Source organism: Mobula birostris, chromosome 10 (genome assembly GCF_030028105.1).
Source record: "Mobula birostris isolate sMobBir1 chromosome 10, sMobBir1.hap1, whole genome shotgun sequence".
Lineage (NCBI taxonomy): Eukaryota > Metazoa > Chordata > Chondrichthyes > Myliobatiformes > Myliobatidae > Mobula > Mobula birostris.
Window position 1 is genome coordinate 99,614,804 of NC_092379.1, and position 23,326 is coordinate 99,638,129.

General features: G+C 40.2%; 1 protein-coding gene across 5 annotated transcripts in view; it reads right to left on the reverse strand.

Annotated features, from left to right (window-relative positions):
* Positions 1–1,052: 1,052 nt before the first annotated feature.
* LOC140204203 (probable E3 ubiquitin-protein ligase MID2) overlaps positions 1,053–23,326 on the reverse strand; it is a 243,237-nt gene continuing 220,963 nt past the window's right edge. For 4 of the 5 annotated variants that reach the window (XM_072270697.1, XM_072270698.1, XM_072270695.1 and 1 more), the window contains 3 exons: positions 13,815–13,976; positions 8,752–8,959; positions 1,054–6,829 (listed from right to left, as the gene is read on the reverse strand). In XM_072270697.1, the coding sequence (XP_072126798.1) occupies positions 6,424–6,829; positions 8,752–8,959; positions 13,815–13,976 (776 nt within the window). In that variant the 3' untranslated portion in view covers positions 1,054–6,423. Of the gene's footprint in view, positions 6,830–8,751; positions 8,960–13,814; positions 13,977–23,326 lie in introns of all 5 variants that reach the window. The other variant, XM_072270699.1, reaches the window with a different exon arrangement.

Consider the following 23,326-nt stretch of genomic DNA (forward strand, 5'->3'; position numbering starts at 1 on the left):
CAAAATGGTTTTTTTTTTGCTGTTCAGAAGCAGATCCCTTTTTTCAGTATAACATGACTTTTAATATAATTTTAATCTGCAGTAAATTACATTTAAAAGCATTCCAGGTTAAGGAAATTTAATTACATGCAACATGCACATACTGCTGGAGAATTTCAGCAGCACAGGCAGCATCTATGGAAATGAAAGAACAGTCAATATTTTGGGCTGGGAACCTCATCAGAACTGGAAAGGAAGAGGTAAGACAGAATAAAAAGGGGGGAATGGAGGACAAGCTAGAATGTGATAGCCGAAGACAGGTGGGTGGGGAAGGGGAGAGATGAAGTAAGAAGCTAAGATAGGTGAAGAAGGCAAAGGGCTGGAAGAAAAGGAGTCTGATAGGAGAGGAACTTAAGTCACATGCTTCCTGTTGTTAGCAGGAAATGCAGACCTAACACAAGTTTTCCATATGGGAGGCATGTGTGCAATTTTGATGGAAAATTTCGGGCATGTTGTTTGGTACAACAAGTACAAAATGGATTTAATCCTGCAACAGTGGTCTTGAACATATACAGGTAAAAAAAAAACTGCCCAAGTCCTTGTGTTGACTACCAACTATCCACCGAATTCCATAACCTCAAACCTTCCAACTTATTTCCCAACAAATAATGAAAAAAAACTCAGTGCTATCATTCCCATTACAGACATTCAAGTTCCCAATTTAGCCCAGGAGAAGAGGACCATGCAAAGCACATCTTTAAAATCCAAAAACATTCTTTATCTGATCTTCTGCAACTGAGTCCTAGGCATGATTAAGATCTTCAAAGAAATATGTTTGCAGTCAAATTTTTCTGACAAAAGTTTTCACATATACATCACACTCTTCAAGTAATTACTAAAGTGTGATACAAATGTTAGACATTAAAAGATGGAAGTAAGTTGCTATTTTTATTACTGATAAGCTTATCATTTGAATATTCCTGATTTTATTTCACTAAGATTTTGAGAACTGCAATTTTTGTATTGCATTGGCAAATTATGTAAAACAGTGATAGAAGAAATATGTTTTGTAGAACTGTTTTGAGCTTTTTAGTTTTGCAGAAAATAATTGAGAATTATTTGTTGTCTTTTTCAGTTTTCTCAGTTGGCTAGGCACATAAAGTAGATGTGAGGTCCCCACTGCACCTCATTACGTATCTGTCTCCGAGAAATTACTTCATTTCTGCACAGAATCTGATTGTCTGCCTTGATGACTTGGCTTAATGAGTAATCTGTAGTGTATGAATTCGTGCAATCTTTGGCTGTGCAAAAAAAATTGCAAATCAGAAATAAACTCCAGATGATGGAGAAAATAGAAAATGCTGGAGGTAATCATCAGTTCAAGTGGCATCTCTGGAGAGGAAAAACAGCCAATATTTTGGGTTAATGGCCTTTTCATATTTCCAGTATCTTCTAATTGTATTTGCTGAAATTCACTAATAAAATCACACATTTTGTTTAGGAATTTAATGTACTTTGTCATTTCCCACTGATTGTTGACTCTGCCAATTAAGTTATTTGTTAATTTCATCAGCACTCTTAATTGCCCTGTTATTAACAACTTCCTTGAAATATGTAATTAAGCAGTACAAATTTGAAATTCACCAGCTTTCATGCTTTTCATTTTTCAGTTTATTACTAAATGGATGTCTATATCCTCTAACGCTCCCCTGTTCTCTGTATAAGAGTCTGATCAATTCTGAAGTATGTGCCATGCAACACCTCCTCCCTTGTACTCAACCTGTTTGCAATTGCACAGACAAATTATTGTGGTCCTTACCTGTAAGTAATCCACATTTTTTCCTGCCTTGGTAACTAACAATGCAACTGCTCAAAACTAGTTTTGCATTGAATCTTTGTGATATATTAAGTTTTGGAGACAGATTAAAAATGCATTGCGATTGCCTTGTTATAATGCAACTCAAGGCGGGCGTATTAAGATACCATACTAGAACACATGCTAAAGATCTTTTGTATAGTGATGAATTTCTGCTAAAGGGCAGTGTGAAGGATGAAAGCTGAGGTTCATTTTCTGAATAATCTTGGTTTAATTCCATTTCTGGATATTTAAATTGGTTGACATGCATGAAGTCTTTCCAGCATTTTGCTGTCTGTCATAATTTTCTATTTCAAGCCAGTGATCGTCTATTCTGGAAAAGCTAAATACACACAGCTATAATAATCCCTACCATGAGTGCATTCTACCTGTGAAGTAAAGGACTGGTTTATACCACACCTGTGTATGGTATTGGTAACAGTATAGAGGTAGAGTAACAGAACAAGAAACAATATTTGAATTATTACTGAAAGCATTAACTGAGTAGTGCTTTGACGGAATTATTTTGAGGTGTATAACATTCTAATGCTGAAATGAAGGGTATAAATAACAATGATTTTTTTTCTTTTTGCAAGAAGCCCAGTCATCATGAATTTCTCTGTTGCCTTGCAGTCCTAATATTGTTTCCACATCAGCAGACTGTGGGATGACATTAGTCACTGTGCATCATCACCTCTACTGCGATAGGAAGTTTGGAATACATGATTGGGGATTGCTGGGGCAATGAGATATTATAATGTTAATCTGGGAGAACTGGAGGCAAGTGATATACTTAATCTCCAGCCTCCATTTTAAATGTATACCCACCCCAACTTTATTTTTTTAAAGTCTTGATTTCCAGAAGGCAAAGTCCTGCTAAGGTTTCAACCACATTACATCCCAGGATCTACTGAGTTTTGATGTCCCACTGCATCACACCATTCTATCACATGTTGTATATTATAGTGCACCAGATTTTTAGAGTTTCAGTAGAACAAAAAGAGGTTAATGAAGAACTATGGTCAATTTCAATTATATTAGTTTGACTAAAAATCTTAAGTTTTCTTTTGAATTTACATGAACATGGATATTTTTATTTGGATCCGTGCAACTGATAATCTCAATGGTGTTTTATAATTTCTGGTATGGAGTTTGTAACTTTACACTCCTTTGATTTATTATTATCATTCCCAATTAATATATTGTTGATCATTCTGTATGTCTTTTTCTAGTTGTTACAAATCAACATGGGCACTTCACAAATTAACTACATTCAAAAACTTCCCCTTCAATTCATTTGCAGTGACATACTACAGTAAAACCTTATGGATAGAAATACGTAACTTCTTGAATTTAAGTAAAATCCATAGTGTTTCCAAGTGTCGTAACCCTGATAACGTTGCAGTGTGGTGAAAGCAATGTATTTGCAGAAGTATCAGTCTCTTGAACAGGTAACTTATCTGATCAACAATGACCTGCATGGGGACTCCACTCACTTTGAGAAAAGCTTGTGAAAGCAGTAAGCAGCAATGGATCTGCTGCTTGCATGTTTTTCAGAGATGAACTATGAATAAATTTGGTGAGTAATTGTGCAAAAAATATTAGCTCATTTAAATATTTTATTCTTCAATATAGTTCAGGAGTGGGAGGAAAATTTGTCTTATCCAGCTAAATGCAGTTTGTGTTCAATTAATTTGATTGTTTCACTAAACAGGCATGATACAGCAATATATTTGTAAAGCAATCATGCTTCTGCCTCACAGTTCCAGCAATTTGGATTCGATCCTGATTTGTGGTATTTTGAGTAATGTATTTGTCTGCTCTCTGTGCAATTATTTGGGTTTCTCCTGGGTGCTGTGGTCTTCTCTATGTCTCATGCTGATAGATTAATTGCTTACTATAAGTTGGGTAGGTGTTAGGTGGGAAAGTTTGGATTGAGCAATACACACTAAATGCTGGAGGAACTCAGCAGGCCAAGCAGCATCTATAGAAAAGAGTGAACAGTCAACGTTTCAGGCCGAGACTCTTCAACAGGGCTGAAAAAAAGATGAGAAATTGGAACAAGAAGGTCGGCGGGTGGGGGGGGGGGGGGTGGTTGTTGGTGGTGGTTAGGATTGAGCTCATTTACTAGAGATGTGAATCGTCTCTGGTTTATATCAAATTATGTAATTGCAGATTGCTGGGAATCATTACCTGCTGATTCTCCATTAACTAAATATTGAGTGGACTCAGTCATGCATATTGGTATTTTGTTACTTTTGGGTCTAAATCCTGGAATTTCCTACTGTAGTGATTAAGGGGAAACCCCAATGTCGCTTTATCATGGCTCTGAATACGGTGTTATCCAAAGGTGCAACACTATGTATTTCATTGCTCTCAGTTTGAAAATAATTCTGATGTGCACAGTCCAGGAATGAGAATAACTATGACTGGATCATTCTTTACTTCTGGAAATCCAAGTACCTTCTGGTGTGATTTGTACTTGTGCATCTGATATGGTTTCCCGGTCATAGTTTCTGTTGCATTCGAAAGGATATTGCAATATATTCTCCCAAAAGTGGGTTACATTGTGAGATGATTTCCTCACACATGAAGGCAAGTCCCTAATATCATGTTATCTTTCTCTGATGCACCTCACTTCACTATTAATCTCCCTTTCTTCCTTCTCCCTTCCCACACTTTCAAACCCGGCAGTTGTTAGATTACTGACCCTCCTTGACCCTAGGCCAGAAAGTCTACTGTATTCTTTCCCATTCCTCTGCCTTTTATTCCGTAGCCTTGGCTCTGTTGAACTTTGCAACAGTAAACATCACTAAAATGGTCTTTAACTTATCATGCAATAGACAATCTTGAGTACTACTTTAATACACTTGTTCCCAATGCCCAGTTAAAGGTGTGTAGTGCAGTATTCTTCAATCCTTGAATTATTTGCTGGAAATTGCATTGCCAGATTAATTGAATAATTGAGCCTCTGAATGGGAATAAATTCTGAAGTGTCTGAGTGGATGATGTTATTAATTTTGTGCCACCTTGTGAGCACTTGGCAGTAAAAGATATTCACAAAGTTGAAAAATCTTTTTCAAGGATTAACGTAGCCTATAAAACTGTACGGAGTAGTAACAGATGGCTTGGTTAAAAGCAGTTTGCATCAGACTTCTCGAGATGAACCTGCTTAGTGAAGGGTTTCTTCCCTCAAATTAGGTAGCCAAGGCATTTCAGATTATGGAACAGGTTATGTGAAAAGCAAGGATTTTCCATTCTGTTCTAATTACGCTATGACTTAAGTAGGATTTCTCATTGTTTTAGTATGCTGTTCTTCAACTGAAAATGAAATCTGATCATTTTGAAATGGTGTACATTGTTGAATGGCAAGTTCCTCTTGGAACTAAGGTTCTCCAAACGTAATCCTTATTGGAAGTGGGCATGGGAGGCTGAGGGCGAAGTGTAAGAAGTCACAAACAGTGGATCACTGAGTACTTGCATGGAAAATGCATGTGGTATTTCAGAGTTTCAGTATGCATTTGACTTTAATCATTCAAAATGAAATATGAATCTTGTTCTCCTAGCTGTATTGTGCATCACAAGAGATAGGAGCTTGTCTTTCCATCTCTGACATGGAGACAGATGCTCATAAAATTCTCTGTGCAACAATGGTGAGTGCGGTTGTGGGGAGCTGGATAAGTGTGAGGTGTATTGTGTGTGTAATAATCAATCAACAAGTATCTTAAAGGGCTTCACATTAAAGACATTGCTCTGCAGTTTTAAACAGTCATTTCTATGTGTCATCAGTATTTTGTAATTTTCAAAATTATCACAAACTTGGAAAATGAGCTCTCTTTTCAAGTGGGTGAAATCAGCCAATTTTCTTTAAATATTTATCACATTTATACATACACAGTTAAAATTCCATAGCATCAGTGTGGCTCCTGTACAATTCCTTGCACTGCTTCTCTTCAATCACAAACAATACAAAGACGACAAGATAATGGATTTATGGAGTATATTAGGATGACTTGATCTGCTCCTAGGCATTCTCTGAAAATGCCTGTCTTCTGGAAACTTTATCTGTCATCCTGCAGCAGCTCCTGATTGTGGCAATAGTTCTGCTGCTGAGTGACATGTGAAGAGCAGCATCCTTCACCTTCCTCAGCCAGAAGCTTCATTCAGTGCTGCAGATGATTCTCTCAGCAAGCAAGAACAACAATTTGTGCCAGTGTCTGGAAGCCAGGTGGATCTAATGTACTATGCAAGAATGTCTAGAAACTGAGGAAACCACATCTTCAGATCTACTTTATATATCTTCCATCTTTGACTTAAAAACAGCTTTTCATAATTTTTAAAGCATGTCTTGAAAGTGCATTTGGAATACAATATCTCTCCAATGATAATCTGCAAACATAATTCAACATAAATAATTTATAAATTCAATACAATAGTAGTCACTTTTGTGTAAGGCGGCTTCTGTGCTATCGTGAGAGGGCACAATGCATAGTCCAGCCCTGTTTGGAATAGCTACATGATTTTTTTCTTCCATTTTGGAGGACTGAGGAATCGTGGATGGATTGGAGGGCCAACTTCAGTCTGGCCTTTTACTGATTGACTTTTATTCCTGACATATACGGAGATTCCTGTGGTCTGCAAATACACTCCTGCTGCTGTTCTAAGCAGTCCAATGGGTCTGGAACAGGAAGCCCTGTCAGGATCATTATTGACTTGTTCCAGATTGTAAACGTGGGGCATACAGGCAAAACAAAAGATATGTCGAATGTGTGCAGATGATGTGTGTTCATCGCATCATAGAATGATAGTGTGTTACCATCATAGTCAAGTAGGACACCAAGTCTCCTCAGCTGGTGGCTGGCATCCACTGACATCTCTTTACCACTGTGTCTGACAGCAAAGTTGTTATTGCATCGAGAGAACACCCACGATGAAGAATTCTTCCCATTCCATTCATTTTTCGGGGTCGATTTATATGAAATGCCAATGGAATACCTGAAGATAAAAGAAACAATGAAAAGTGATGTAAACTCTTTCAACATTAGATGTTCAGCTTGGAATAGTTTTAATTTGCTATATGGAAAAGCAGTAAAAGTAATATTAGAAATCCAAAGAGATATTATAGCAGAACACAAAATTAATTGTCTAGAACCTCATTTTTAGTAGGTTAATATTACACTGATACTAGTTACAGGTCTTTGCTTTTATGACATCTTTTGAACTACATTAACACAGACTCTTATTATTTTCATTTTGGCAATGTAGATATTGATGACTATGCTTATATTTAATGCATATTTCTAATTGTCTTTAAGACAATAGTCAATGGCTTCCTAGGAGAGCTGGTTCATCACCCGATCAGTGTGAAACAGACAGAGCACTCCCTAACCATCTGCAAATATTCTCACCTATAACCTTATGGTACAGGCAAAGTCATTGAAACTACTGAAGATGTTTGGATCTAGAGCATATCAGAACCCCTGCAGTGACATTCCGGGCTGAAATGATTCATCTCTCATAATCACAAGCACTTTCATTTATATTAACCATGTCTCTAGGCAGATTTTTCTACCTGATTTTTGTTGATTTTGAGTTTTACTGAGGCCTGTTGATGCATTGAAATCTACTTCTGCCATTTATAACCCCTCCTCCACACATTAATCTCTTGTATTTTAGATGTGAGGTTCCAAGTGAAGTATTGACTCAAAACTGCCTGAAAATTCCCAAATGAACTGCAATTGATTCTGAGAGGGTTAAGGTTGGCTGGATTAAACATCCTCCTTTCCATGGGTAGGGCATAAACTTGATAATTTGCATATGGTTGCATAGATGCTAGTACAGGCATAGGTTGCTTAGAACTAGGGTTGGTTCTATAGCATGTATGCCTTCTGGTGTTTGGCAGGTAAACTGTTTTTTTGTCACTTGCTACGGAAACAGTCTTGGTGGCCTTCTACTTCAAAACTCAGGCTACCTTGACCAGTGGTGATACTAATGAGTCACAGGATATTTTAACTCCAATGTTCAGGGTACATTTTCTGTGGTTTTGCCAAAAGCAGTGATGTTTCCAAATATTGTTAAAGATGGACGAATACCAATTTCATCCGTGGACAACAGGCAGCAGTAGGGGGTGAGTAATTAGTGCATGCCTTCCACCTGAAATTTGACACGATTTAAGGGGATTCTTTTAGTGTAGAAGAGTCCCATTGCCACTCTTGACTGTGACACTAGGGTAAGATTTACCAGGGGCTGGTGGAGGAGAACCTGTGACTTGTTTGAAAGATATGATTCTGAGACCCTCTTGTTTGATTTCCTCAAGTGAATTTCTTGCCGAGGTAGATTCTGCATCTTCCGTCTAGTATTTTTTTGCGCTCTCTGGTGCTGTGTAAAACCAAGGGCATTTCAGAAATCACTGAAAAAAGAACTACATCACATCAAAGCCAACATAACAGCATATGTAGGTAGCAGATTTCCTTCCCTAAATAAAATTAGTGAATCTCAAGATTTGGTAGCCTCATGGTCACCATTACTGACTTTGGCTTAGTTAATAATTCAATATCTCTGCTACCACAGAACATTTTGACCTCATACATTTAAATCATTAGTTTAAATGCCCAGAATGATTGTCTAGGTACACTACTGCTTTTCTCTCTCCACGGAAGGAAATGGAAGCAGGTCCTCATCAGAAAAATAATTAAAAATCTGTTTCATTAAACAATAATTGGAGCATATATTGTTAATAAAACCAGAAAATGCTGGCTGTACTTGATCAGACAGCAGCTATGAAATAGAGAACTGGTTAGTATTTGGAATTTTTTTAATGTAATTTTGATGACATTTCTGTTTGGTTGGGGGAGCGTAAAAGAAATGTAATTGATCTGGAAAGTTAAGTTTTTGTCTAATATTCCAATATTCCATACCATGTGCATGCTCCAAGTAGAACCTCCCAGTAATGGCACCCACTGTCAATGAACACATTTCCCATTGCACCATAGCTGCCCTGGCTGCTAAAACGTTCAGGTGTATGGCTCTTCTTCATGGAATTTTCGTCCCGTTCCATCGACAGGCCATCATTGGACAGCTTTAATTTCTTGTGAGCAGTTTTGGGATCCAATTTGAAGGGTTGACCTAGATGACACCAATAACAAAGCAAAATTATACATTTGCCATTAATCCCATCTTTTTTTGCCAAATGTTTATTTTGACGTTGACAATTCTTCTATCAATAGTTTCAAAATAAATCTATATTTTGAAGCAAGCAAGTGGCCAGTTGCTGACAGCCCCATATTCAAACGGAGTACCAAGATTTTTCCAGTGGCTTACATTTTCAAAGTTCTACAGAAGATGAATAATTTTCTTGATGTTGTTTGCTTCTTACTAATACAGAGCCATTTGAATAATTGTTAATGAAATGCAGGTAGACTAATCTTTCTGTGAACTCCAGGGAAAACTGCAAAATAATGGGTCATTTTAAATTACAGGCTTTATATCTAATATACTGAAAATAATTCTTTCCTTCATGAATTTTGATAGATCATATTTCAAGTTAGAGTAGTGCAATTTGATTTGGTTCTAATGCCAGACTTGGTATTAGAATAATAGCAGGTTGTGTGTAAGGAATAGGTCAGCTTGAGCCAGCCCAATCTATTGCTTACTAACCTTGGAGATTAAAGTAAATTTATTAACTAAAATATTGAGTGCAACAATTTTCCTTGGTAAATTAATGGATTTTCATATCATGTTCTAGTCTCAATTTATTCTCTTGATTTAAATAGCGGTAACGAGATATTGGTTCCTAGCTCACTGCAAGCCATCTTTCAGACCATACTAGGCTGGCCTGAGTTCCACTCACCATCAATGAGTTAAGCGTATTTCCAATCAATGGATCAGATCACAATTTGAAAGTCAGGAATTCTGCTAAAAAGTGCTGCATTTTAACTTTTTAGCTGTGCAGGAACTCTGGGCTCCTAAGCACAACTAAAAAAGAAATTAAAAACAAAACTGCAGCCTTGCGCTGCAGTTAATTGCCAGATTGGGATCCCCATATTTTGCTGTGGTGGTGGTAAATGTAATTGATTGTGAACAGTAATTGTTGCTTTAAATCCCAAAGAAAATGCCATGCAACTACCTCCTCCCTGGATTGTAACAACTTTTTAAACTATTCTGCAGGTACTCTGTGGGAACCCTTAAGTACGCAGCACACACTTTTAGAGCTCCTTTGGTGCATGATTCAGTACTACCTAGTTCTTATAACGTATGACCTCATTGAACTAGCACATAATAGGTTTCTCCATAGATCCAATGGTACATTACAAACCTCCATTCCTTGGGCTGGGAGATTGGCCCATACTAGGGTAATTTGTTGCAAGTACAGCACCCCGTTGAAAAGCATTGGAAGAACAATAATTGATTTGATTTATTTACTTTAAATGCCTTACTGGATCCCAAGACAATGTGGAAGAGCCACATTTCATAGTAGTCAGCAGCTATGTGGCATGTTTTGCTGCGTCTTGCTGGCTCGCTGGGAGCTGGACCAGAGTAAGGCTGTACCCCTGGGCATGCTGGAAGAAAGAACATGGCCCATAGGTACTCAGCTGACAAGCTTAAGCAACTTCCCAGTCAGCTGGTCTGAAACAATGTAAAATCACAATGGTATCCAACAATTCTGCCTATTGGTGAAGCTTTGAGAGAACCAGCACCAATCTTTTCCCAGCAGGACAATTTGAACTTCCCCATTTAAAAAAGAAACTATCTTCTCCTGAGTTGTATTTTAGTCTTTCTGAGATGAGTAATATGTTTATTATCAAGTTCTCTGGCATATTCCTATTAGTCCCTTCTTAGTCTAGGTAGAAACACCTTGTTTTTAAACGAGGACACCCTCTGTGCAAATTAGTGTCTAACATTGGCATTAATCTCTCTGTTCAAAAGCTTTTTCTTGAAAACCTCAATCACTTTCAGTAGATACATATTTGTCTTTTTGCGTTTTAGCTGCCATGCAATCCATCCTGGTTCTTGAAGTTGAAATTAATGTCCATTTTTTTTAAAGCTGAGATGATGGAAAAGATTCAAGAAAATAGGGCAAGAGGGATTATGTAACATGATGCAAGGATATGTTGGAAACTTACTGAATCCATTATAACCTCTCATTTAGTACAATGTGATAGATGCCAGACCATGCAAAGGTCTACTGTGTGACACACTGTTTGCAGGTTAATCACAGACTCTGGGCTGGCTCCTGTAGTTGACTGGCCAGCTGGATTTATTACATTTTTTTAATATATAGTGCTAACATTGGCAGAAACTCAGAATCTCACTACAAGAATAAAGTGAGTCTATTAATACAGTTACAATTCAAACTTTTTTTTTGTCATGCTGGAATCAAAAGCAATACCTACAATCTTTAATGCCTCCTCAGAGTGGATATACCCCTCTGACAACCTGCAATGTAATAATTAAATTACTTGTAGGTAGGGGGAGTCGGGAATGAGGGGTGGGTAAGATCATCAGCAGCAGATCGCAGTTACAATTGTCATTTTAACCACCTGTACAATTTTTGACAGTGTAGTAGGGTCACCGCTGAGATTAGCGCTGCTGAAACTATCTTGCAATTTAAAGAAGACAATTGAGAACACAGACGGGCTCTGCATATGAACCAATCACGTATCAACCAATAACAATCATCCCTCAACTTGAATGAGCTCTAGTAAAATTATAAGCGAGATTCTTTAACATGAATATGAATACATTAATACTGGAAGTGATTCAGCTTCTCAAATTCCGCAGCCTATGATGACTTCTCAGCTACACAACAAAGCTCCTGTCAATGACTTTGATCATTGGTATTCTTCATGAGATTAACCTGCCAAGATAGCTGAATTTTTGATGTCTGGTTTGATCTTTTGTCACGCAGCCAATTCCAGCTGGATGTGCTGTAGATTCAAAGGAGAAGTTTGATTCTGGCATTCTATTTAAACAGAAATTCACTCGCTGTGCTGAATTTCTAACTCTCGCTGTGTGCTGAGGCAGAGAAGATTAATTCAAATAAGTCATGCTCCTTGCATTATATTTAAATATTTCTCCCAATTTTTTTTTGAGGTGAAGACTGACTAGCATTATATAACTTCTCTTCTCCAATTTTCACTTGCATTTTCTAGAAGCAAAGAAATTGATTTTATATTGTAACTATTTACCCTCTAGTGTCTTGCCAATAACAATAATATGCAAGCCCAATAATTGAAGGGTTGCAAGTTAAATTTTAAGTAGCATCAGCATAACTCACCCAGTCATAAAGGTAGAAGGATAAGTAAAGAATGAGGAAAATATTCCTCCCCTCACTCCTCACCTCCCGCACCTCAGAAGTGGCAAGCGTCTGGTACTTGCTGTCTGAAAAGCTGCTGAAGGCTAAAACCCCACCTCACATTTAAACAGTACTTGGATAGGTGATTCAAGAGCTGAGAATGCAGACTGCAGGCTGTAGACCTATTGTTGGATTAGGCTGAGGAGCTTTTTTTGACTGGCATATTTCTGTGCTGTAAGATTTCTTGGTTGCAATGAAGTGCCAGCCATTGACCTTTTTCATTCACTAATGAGCATAGTCATGGGCTTGTCTTCTGATTCCTTGTAGCATAAAGGTACAGTTAAATGTACTTTCTTCCATTTCCACCTCCTCACCCTGAATCTTAACCAGTACTGATAGGCCATACTACCACTAAGTGTTGCCAACAGAAATCTGTCCCAACCTTTATCCCATGTCTGATCTAGTCCTTCCTTCCCCAAAATAGTCAGGACTTGCCTAACAACCTCCACAGACCTTACATTAGTTCAGCATGAGAAGAAAGTTTTTGTTCTCTAACATGATGCTAATGTTACTGTTGCCTGTTTTTACTGAAATTCCAAGCAGAAGGCCCATGGCTAAAGCAGCTGCCAGGGTGTTGCTGAGTGACTGAGTACCTGTTTCTGCAGCTGGTGAAGTGGGAGGGGATGACTTTAAGACAGAAGGACTAAAATAGAACAAATTCCCCTTGTATCTAGTTTTGAATTTTCTTTTAAGTGTTGAAGATGGACTAATTTCCATAGAGATTGTTCTGAAGCACTTTGATGTGTGTTGTTATAAATGAGCGCATGAATCCATTTCTCTTTCATTGTTAAGGATCAGTCACTTTTTCCATTTTTATGCTTTACTGTATAAATTCATTCTTGCTGCAGAAAGATTAGAAATTTAAAATTGCATTTGCAACTTGAAAGCTATTGTACACATGAAAGACTATAAATCAATTGCTTCACCCCCCCCACCCCCACCAATTTTTTTGTGAAAAGTGCTGGTAAAACCAATCTGTGGTGTCCTGTGGTGTACAGTGTTCGGCGTGGTAAGCACCGTGTCATAAACACTAGAACAGTTTCTGAATATATGTCAAGCCTTTAAGATTTGGACAAAAATTCACATTTCATTCAACTCTCCTTAAATAGAGACTCGGTTTAATTTTCTCTGCTGGACAATGATTACTATATTACTGTAAGTTTACTTTGTGCGCAGTCATAATGCACGTGAAATCTGTTGCATTTGAACAGTATACCTGACTATAACTGAGACATGGAACTACTGTTACATTGGAGGAAATTAAATGTATTACTACACTGCACTGATATTCCATACAGAATTTTATATAAACAGTGTATAGATTCCAGACTGACATGCACACGCATTTTCACAAGTAGCCTTACCAAGGCCTTGGGGATTCTATTGATAGTGCAAATTTAATATTTGCTGCTGGCCAAGTTGAGATCAACAAATTAAGTTGAGTCAATAATTACTTTATTTTTATTCTATCTTTTTAACAAAACCTAATAATTGCTTGGGTTAACTGGAAGAATGATGCCAGCCTCTATGTCCCATTGCTAACTGAGGATAGCAGAAGGGCAAGTTCTTAATTATATTGGACTATTAACTCAATAAATGGTTAAGGAATCATAAGGGAATACTCACTATTGGTCTTCAATCTAGCAGGTTCACTGATACGACTGCCAGCCTGGTTGATTGCCTTCACAACAAAGATATACCTGGTTCCAGTCTGTAGTCCATGCACTGTGTAATGGTTTTGTTTGATGTTGGGGACGATCATCCAACTATCAACAGAATTGTACAAACCTGCAATGGAAAGAGTTGTGGCTGGGTAAGATGAGTACAAACTGAAGTTATAAGAATAGCTGACCATTGCTTTTTTAAAAGCGAAACAAAGCACTTTCTTAGGATCTAGTGAGCATGGATTTGCACCTAAGTGTTATCTGTGGAAAGTGATCCTGGACAAGGAAGGAATCCAGAAAGACATCCAGTGACGTGCCTTAATTGGAATAACATCCAGAAGACTTGCCTGCACAACTAACCTATTATTTTAATATTTTGAAAGCTTAGAAAAAGAAGTGAAATCCATGAGGGGTAGAGGAATGACTTATTTACCCTCTTCCATTCTCAGCATGTGTCTAATCACCTTTATTATGTATATTCAGAAAGCAAATTGTGCATATTAGGCTCAAACACAGAGCAATGTGTGAATGGTGAAGTTATCTGTTTCTGTGACATTGAACATTAAATATTGGTCGTGGCATTTGTGGAGAAATCCCTGATTCTTCTATTTGAAAACACAGATGGGACTTCAGCTTAATCTCATATCTGAAAAGCAGTATTTCTGACAGAAAAGCAAGAAATACATAGGCAATGTGTATTACTTTACTGCATAATGTTGTGAGCAATGCACTTAAAGTACCTATATGGATCCTTACAAACAAGGCATTGCTGATTTGTAACAAAGTGAAGCAAAATTTAAGCCACTATTGTTTCATTGTTTTAATTTTTCCCTTTTCATTAAAAGGCATTGGCTAAAGCTGGAGTACGGTCCCATGAGCAGTAGTCACCTCAAGTAGCCATTCTGTAGGCTTTTGAATAAGCAGCAAGTGTTAGATCATTATGCAGTCAATAGAGTAAGTGCAAAGTAAATTTATTATCACCATATACAACCCTAAGATTCTTTTTTTCTGTGGGCATTCACAAGAAACATTATAGAATCTATGAAAGACTGCACCCAAACAGGACAAACAATCAATGTACAAAAGACACCAAACAGCAAAAGTACATGTACGGGGTCTTTCTTTTTTGTTAAATTTAAAATGGCTTCTTTTGTTATGTTATACTGGGGAATGCTGAGACAGTCTCTAACTAGACAGTTGCTTGGGTTACTAGAGATAGCAGGGTGCTATTAACCAATGGGTGGTCATGTATCGTTTTGTTTTCGGATACCATGCTGTATCATATGACTGTGGACGGGGATTTTGACGGGGAGTCGGAGGAGAGATGGGGAGGATGGTGGATGGGGTTTTTGGCGGGGAGTCGGAGGAGCGACGGGGAGGACGGCGGACGGGGTTTTTGACGGGGAGTCGGAGGAGAGACGGGGAGGACGGCGGATGGGGTTTTTGACGGGGAGTCGGAGGAGAGACGGGGAGGACGACGGACGGGGTTTTTGACGGGGAGTCGGAGGAGAGACGGGGAGGACGGTGGACGAGGGTTTTGGCGGGAATTCGGAGGAGAGACGAGGAGGACGATGGACGGGGTTTTTGACGGGGAGTCGGAGGAGAGACGAGGAGGATGATGGACGGGGTTTTTGACGGGGAGTCGGAGGAGAGACGGGGAGGACGGCGGATGGAGTTTTGGAGGAGAGTCGGAGGAGAGACGAGGAGGACGGTGGACGGGGTTTTTGGCGGGGAGTCGGAGGAGAGACGAGGATGGTGGAGAGACGGGGAGTCGGAGGAGAGACGAGGAGGACGGTGGATGGGGTTTTTGGCGGGGAGTCGGAGGAGAGACGGGGAGGACGGTGGATGGGGTTTTTGACGAGAAGTTGGAGGAGAGACGGGGAGTCGGAGGAGAGACGAGGAGGATGGTGGAGAGACGGGGAGTTGGAGGAGAGACGAGGAGGACGGTGGATGGGGTTTTTGGCGGGGAGTCGGAGGAGAGACAGGGAGGACGGAGGAGAGACGGGGAGTCGGAGGAGAGATGGAGAGGACAGTGGAGAGACAGGGAGTCAGAGGAGAGACAGAGAGGACGGCGGACGTGTGGGGAGGCTCCGGTCGATCACTCCGGGTGGTCCCGAGCCGTGAGTCGACAGGATCCGGGTGGTCGTCCGGAGTCGATTGAGCTCCAATGATTGTGCATGAAGAACTTGGACTTTGATAAGTGTTGGCACCTATTTTTTTCATTATTTTCCTCTCTGTATCAAATTTATATTAATGTCATAGAATTAGTAATATCTATAAAGTGTATTTGTTAAAATTTACTGGGTGTGCTGGCTGAAGATTGATGTTTGGGATTGATTCGGGTGGCAACCGACCCTGTGGGGAGTGTTGAAGCAGGTGCTGGGTGGGATTTCCCCTAGACATATACGAGCCAATATAACGGAACGTTACAAGTGGGGGCTACCGTCCTGGATTTGGATTTTTGGTAAAGTTGTAATAGTCGTCGCGTTAAGTGGTGCGAAGGTGGATTGAGATAAGATTGTAAGTTGGTGTGAATTGGAGGAGGTACCAGTGAATCATGCGGGCGTGTTAAATGGGGTCGATTATCGCATTCCGGCAGATGTACTGGTGCGAGGGTTGAGTTTGATTAAAGGTATCGGGCAGGTAGAACTTGTAGCTAGAACGGGTGGGAAAGAACTGGAGTCCAGCTGGATGTTGGTGCGTACGAGTGCCAATGTCATGACGTTGGAACTACCAGCGACAGTCCACGCCCCGGGAGAGCAGGGCTGTGGGGTCTCCACACCCTCCCCGAGGACGAAAGCAAGGAGGTGCTGGAGGAGGAGCTAGATGAGGCCCCAGGGGAGGTGCCAGTAGCCAGGGGTGGAGTGGGAAGGCTTGGCCAGGCCCCGTTCCCCAGTTAAGACTGAGACCTCGTCCCCCAGTTAAGGCTGAGACCTCCGAGTTAGCAGCTGCCATTACCTCCCTGGCGGGAAGGGTTGAGGGGCCCCGCCCGAAGCTGAGAATTTTCTCGGGAGCCAGGCCCACCCCAGAGGGGAGGGTCTGACAGATAGGCCCGGGGATCATCTGGGGTGTCTGAACAGGGAGAGTCAGCAGAGGAAGTCCAGAGGCCTCAGAGGAGTAGGCATCCCCCGGAGAGGTTGACTTATACAGCTCCAGGAGAACAGGGTGTGATCTTTACTGCCCTGGAAAGTTATGTCACTGTTTTATGCACCTGGGTTGGGTTTTGTGTTTTACAAGGAGCACTGGTGAACTCTGTTAACGTCATGAGGGCATGACTTTTATTGGTGGGGAGAAAGTGTATGGAGTCTTTCTTTTTTGTTAAATTTAAAATGGCTTCTTTTGTTATGTTTTACTGGGGAATGCTGAGAAAGTCTCTAACTAGACAGTTGCTTGGGTTATTAGAGGTAGCAGGGTGCTATTAACCAATGGGTGGTCATGTATCATTTTGTTTCCGGATGATAATGCTGTATCATCTGACTGTGGACGGGGCTTTGGGGGGGGAGTCGGAGGAGAGACGGGGAGGACGGTGGACGGGGTTTTTGGCGGGGAGTCGGAGGAGAAACGGGGAGGACGGCGGAGACACGGGGAGGATGGCGGACGGGGTTTTTGACGGGGAGTCGGAGGAGAGACGGGGAGGACGGTGGACGGGGTTTTTGGTGGAGAGTCGGAGGAAAGACGGGGAGGATGGAGGAGAGACGGGGAGTCGGAGGAGAGACGGGGAGGACGGCGACGTGCGGAAAGGCTCCGGTCAATCACTCCGGGTGCTCCTGAGCCATGAGTTGACAGGATCCGGGTGGTCGTCCGGATTCGATTGAGCTCCAACGGTAGTGCGCGAAGAACTTGGACTTCGATAAGTGTTGGCGCCTTTTTTTTATTACTTCTCTTTCTGTATCGAATTTATATTAATGTCATAGAATTAGTAATATCTATAAAGTGTACTTGTTAAAATTTACTGTGTGTGCTGGCTGATGATTGATGTTTGGGATTGATTCGGGCGGCGACCGACCCTGTGGGGAGCGTTGAGGCAGGTGCTGGGTGGGATTTCCCCTAGACATATACGAGCCAATATAACGGAACGTTACATACAAAAAGAAAAAAATAAAATAACTAAGCAATAAATATTGAGAACATAAGATGAAGAGTCTTTGAAAGTGAGTCCGTAGCATTGAGTGTAGTTACATGGAGTGTTGTCACAGGAAAGGAGCAGCCATCGTCAAGGATCCCCGCCAGCCAGGCCATGCTCCCTTTGCACTGCTGCCATGAGGAAGGTGGTCCAGGAGCCTCAGGACCCACACCATCAGGTTCAGGAACAGTTATTACCCTTCCAACCATCAGCCTCTTGAATCAGAAGGGATAACTTCACGTACCGCGGGCCGATTCCACTACACTTTGTCGGAGCCACCCACATTGTGAGTGCTGTTGTCCTAATTCTGCATCCCCAAATATGCACTTTGCAGTAAGGGTGCTGCTGGGCAGTGGATGCATGTCTACCACATCTTACAGACCCAACTCCCCACCAGCTCTGCTTGAACAACTGCAACATTCCCAGTACCTCCTTAGTGAATAACACAATGCAAATCAAACCTGGAACCCTGTGGTCTACACTGTTCAGCTGTACACAAGCCTTGGGGGACTCTCGGCAAAAGGTTCGAGTTGGTAAGTTCAAACATAAATTAATTACTTGGCTTGGTTTACAGAGGCAGTGATTAATTGCTTTATTATTCTGTTCAATTAGTAAACAACTGGTAATCAGTTGAGCTTGCTGAGAATTGCACCAGAGAGTAGTGAAGATCGTGCTTATATTTAAATATTAGCTCAGGCAGCTCCAAGAACAGGTCTGATATGTTTGCTGATCATTTGGATAAAGTGATTCAGAAATTATGAAACTGAACTGCTAATTGAATCTACAAACTTATTTAGCAATGTCTTTTAATCATTAAAGATATTAAGAACCATGTTAATTAGCCAAAGATATTTAAGTTCAGTACTTATTTGCAAAATACTGTGGATTCCTGCCAATTAGGCCATTGGTTAATTGGGGCCAAACTCTTACTTGGGACATTTCTTAAAGAACAAAACCGAATTGAGAAAATAAGCTGGGATTCCCTTTGTTTATTTAGGACCTTACACCACTTTATTGGGGCAGGAGACTGTTGCTGAACTGTTTCTAACTAGCATCAGACATGTGCACTTGTGTGGTCATTAGAAAGTACTCAGTACTTAAGAGCGAACAGTTTTTAAAATAGTGTGAGTTGCATATGTTTGTGTTCAAAAGCAAAGCTTTTTGTCACTGATAGCTGGTGAGAAAGAAGCAGTAAGACCATTGAGAACTGTCTTGCTCTCTGCAGTTTCAAGCATTCAGGCTTAGAAATGGCAAGAACAGCTGGGAGTGAAGATGAAATTATTTTACTACTTCAACAAGTTAGAAACCACAAAGAATTTGAAGGTGTCGACTATCATCTTGAAAGTTACAATGAAAATGAAGGCTTAGAGACTGCATTCGCCAGTAGCTTTGTATGAAGGCAGTTCATTTTCGTTATCTTAGTGTTGTATTTTATACTGTATTTCATTCAAATACATACTTTGTTACTCAGTTAAATGGTAGTTTGTGTTTTTTATACCTTTAAACTATTTCCACGATACTTCGGCTAATTGGGGCAGCCGTTAATTGGGTAAAAATTCTCTGGTCCCAATGTTTTTCAATTAAACAGAATCCATTGTAACTATTTATAAACAAGGAATAGCCAAGAAAATGTTTCAAAATCTTTCCATTTTTTCATATGTTTCTTATTTTATATTGTATGAGAGAATTATATTAGAACTTCATGACTCTCCTTGGAAGTTCCTATTTTGTGTCTTCATGAATCTACTGGGCAGTTCCTGAGCCACGGGTTCCCACCTTCCAGAGAGGTTTCAATGGAAGGTAGAATTTTAAGTCCATCTGGAATAGATTGTAGCATCCTGTTAGTCTGACTGCTGCTCAATGTTTAATGCTTTTCCTGAGGTTAGATTTGTGGTAAGCTGTATGTTTTGGAGAAATGATTATCATCCAGCTGGTCTCTAGGATCCATAAAATTCAATATGTTCCTCTTTCATCACCATCCCCAATTCATGTGTTTACAGAGCCCACAACACTGGTCCCCAAAAATTAAAATTGGTTATTTCAAATGAAGATTGTTAGATTAGGAAGCTGATGAAGACCAGGGCCACCCCATACAAATTATTGTATTGCTTTATACGTTAATGCATCCTTTTGTTAAAATGATGTCCTACATGCAAGATAATTTTGTTTTTCATACTAGTAAGATTCAGTGAATACTTGGTGATAGTAGCATTGACACCAGTCCAAAAAGATTCACTGGGCTAAATGACAGTACTGTTATTTCAAGAGAGGATAAGCAGGTTGATCTGCATTCTTAGAAGAACAAAGAGTGAGCTCATTGAAATGTATAAGATCGTAAGGTGGCATGACAGTGCAAAGGTCAAGATATTTTCGTTAGTGGGAGAACCCTGAAGGGGGTGACATAGTTTTAAGATAATGAACTGGCTATTTCAAACTAAGATCATATCAAATCTTTGGAATTCTCTGGTCCAGATCATTGTGGAGAATCACTCCTATTAACTAAACAGACCTTTTCTTTTGAAAGATCAGGGAATTGATAGCTGCAGAGATCTGGCATAGAGGACAAGTTGAAACTAGAAGAATATCAACCATGATCATACTGAATGACAAAACCGGCTTGGAGGCCAGATGCCAATTCCTGCTCATGTCATCCTGTGTTACTGTGTTTTCTTGCATTTGATGGCTAACGTGTTACTTATGCAAGACCACATAAACTTTTATAATTAGGCTCTGAATAACAGAACAATTAAAGTCATTAACCTCAGCGCATTCCCTGAAATAAGGTACAGAGGTAAAGTAAACACACACTAACAAGAGGAAGATGGTTTTAAGCTGACAGCATTTCAGCCTATGGGCCAGCTCATTACTGTTTCACAAGAACCTCTACATTTTTCCACTGGAGGTAGAGGTTGTCACTATTCGTTAAGTCTGCTGGAGGACATGACAGGACAGGCACCTGCCTGAACCAATCCATTTAATGTTACCTTACCTTACTTGTTATACATTAATTTGATGCAGAGCGGCTTCTGAATGAGCTAACATGTCTGAAGCTTGCTGTAACAAATGCTTTTACTTATTCATCCATTAGCCTCAAAGAGCCTGAAGATCTGTCCTTGGCTCACTAATTCTACTGACCTGCCACTTTGCTGCCTTGATCAGATGTGTGGGACAGCACTGACATATGAATGTGTAGTGCCACACTGCTGGCCCCTTTTGAAATGCTCACCGAGGTCTATGTACAAAAATTCTGAGAGGCCGCAACAAGCTGAATGCAGACAGAGTATTGCTTCTGGCTTGTGGGAAGGGCAGTCTAGAATCAGGAATCACAGTGCCATGATTGAGGCCAGACACTCAAGATTGAGTTGAGAGAAATGTCTTCATTAAAAGACTGGTGAATCAAAATTTCCTACTACATAAGATGGTGGAAGCCAAGTCATAAATATATTTAACAAAGAGACATGAAAGGCCATCAACCGGTTTGGAGAGAGAGCAGGAACATGGGATTGGCATGTATGGACATATTGAATACTGTGCACACTTGGAGTGGTGAATGGCCTATTTTTATGTTTGGTTGGCCGCCTGTCCTTCATTATCTGTCATTTCCTTAAGCTGAACATTGGGCTGAATGAAGCCATCATTGAAGCCTGTCTATCCATTGCAACATTAATAAAGGGTAATAAATCTTCTTTTCCCTCTCTCTCCGTATCTATGGTTTCAGGTTGAACCCAACTGCTCCTTAGGCTTGGGGTGCTATTCACTCTTGGACAGAGCTTCTGAATTCCACATATTCATTCTTAAACACCGATTTTATCCCCCAAGTTGCTTCTACTGCTTAAATCCACCTCTTACTCATTTTCAGGCTGCAATTTTTTTACTGCTTTCTTGATTGTGTACAGTTCTGGTCACCGAATTATAGGAAAGATGTCAACAAAATTGAGAGAGTACAGAGAAGATTTACTAGAACGTTATCTGGGTTTCATCTCCTAAGTTACAGAGAAAGGTTGAACAAGTTGGGTCTTTATTCTTTGGAGTGTAGTAGGTTGAGGGGGGACTTGATAGAGGTATTTAAAATTATGAGGGGGTTAGATAGAGTTGACATGGATAGGCTTTTTCCATTGAGAGAGGGGGAGATTCAAACAAGAGGACATGAGTTGAGAGTTAAAGGACAAAAGTTTAGAGGTAACATGAGGGGGAACTTCTTTACTCAGAGAGTGGTAGCTGTGTGGAATGAGCTTCCAGCAGAAGTGGTTGAGGCAGGTTCGATGTTGTCATTTAAAGTTAAATTGGATAGCTATATGGACAGGAAAGGAATGGAGGGTTATGAGCTGAGTGCAGGTCGGTGGGACTAGGTGAGAGTAAGAGCTCGGCACGGACTAGAAGGGCTGAGATGGCCTGTTTCTGTGCTGTAATTGTTATATGGTTATTGATCAACTGTGCCCTGTTCATCCTGATGTTTAATTAATCTAAGGAATTTTGCTTTCATTTAACTGATACTCTAATACGGGCTCATCCAGCACTACTGTATTATGCTGGCTCTCAACATGCCGATAATTCCAATTCAAGAGTTTCAATCTTAGAACATAGAACAGTAGAGCTCAGGAACAGGCCATTCAGCCCACAATGTTGTGCCGAACCAGCTAAAGTGCAAATCAAACACCCAAACACTAAATCACTCCTACCTACACAATGCCTATATCCCTCCATCTTCCTTGCATCCATGTGCCTATCCAAACTTCTCTTAAAAGCCTCTAACATATTTGCATCTATCACCATACTAGGCAGCGCATTCCAGGCATCCACCAGTCTGAGTAAAAATCATAGCCCTCATATCCGCCTTGAACCTACTACCCTCCCTCACCTTTAATGCATGTCCTCTAGTAATAAACATTTCAACCCTGGGAAATAGATATTCTCTGTCTACTTTATACCTCTCAAAATCTTATAAATCTCTATCAGATTTCCCCTCAGCCTCCACCACTCCAGAGGAAAAAACAACTTCATCTGACCCCTCATGATAGCACCTGCCCTCTAAACCAGGCAGCATGCTGGCAAACCTTGTCTTAGCATCAGCAAATGCTCTTCCTCCCTCAAGAGTGTGGAATGCACAATTTGCCTCCATCACCTGACTATGACGACAACTAACCCCAGGCAATTTCAGAACAGCAATTTTTCTGCATGTCATTCTATCTTTTTTTTTCTTAAATCTCTGCAATGAACAGTACAAATAGAGCAGGATCAAAATAACAGGAGACAATTTTTCTATGCAGTGATTGTCAACAGGCTATGGTAAAGTGTTAAAATCAAAGGACCACAGTTACTGCTGGGAAAGTAGACTTCGACCCTTGTGATTT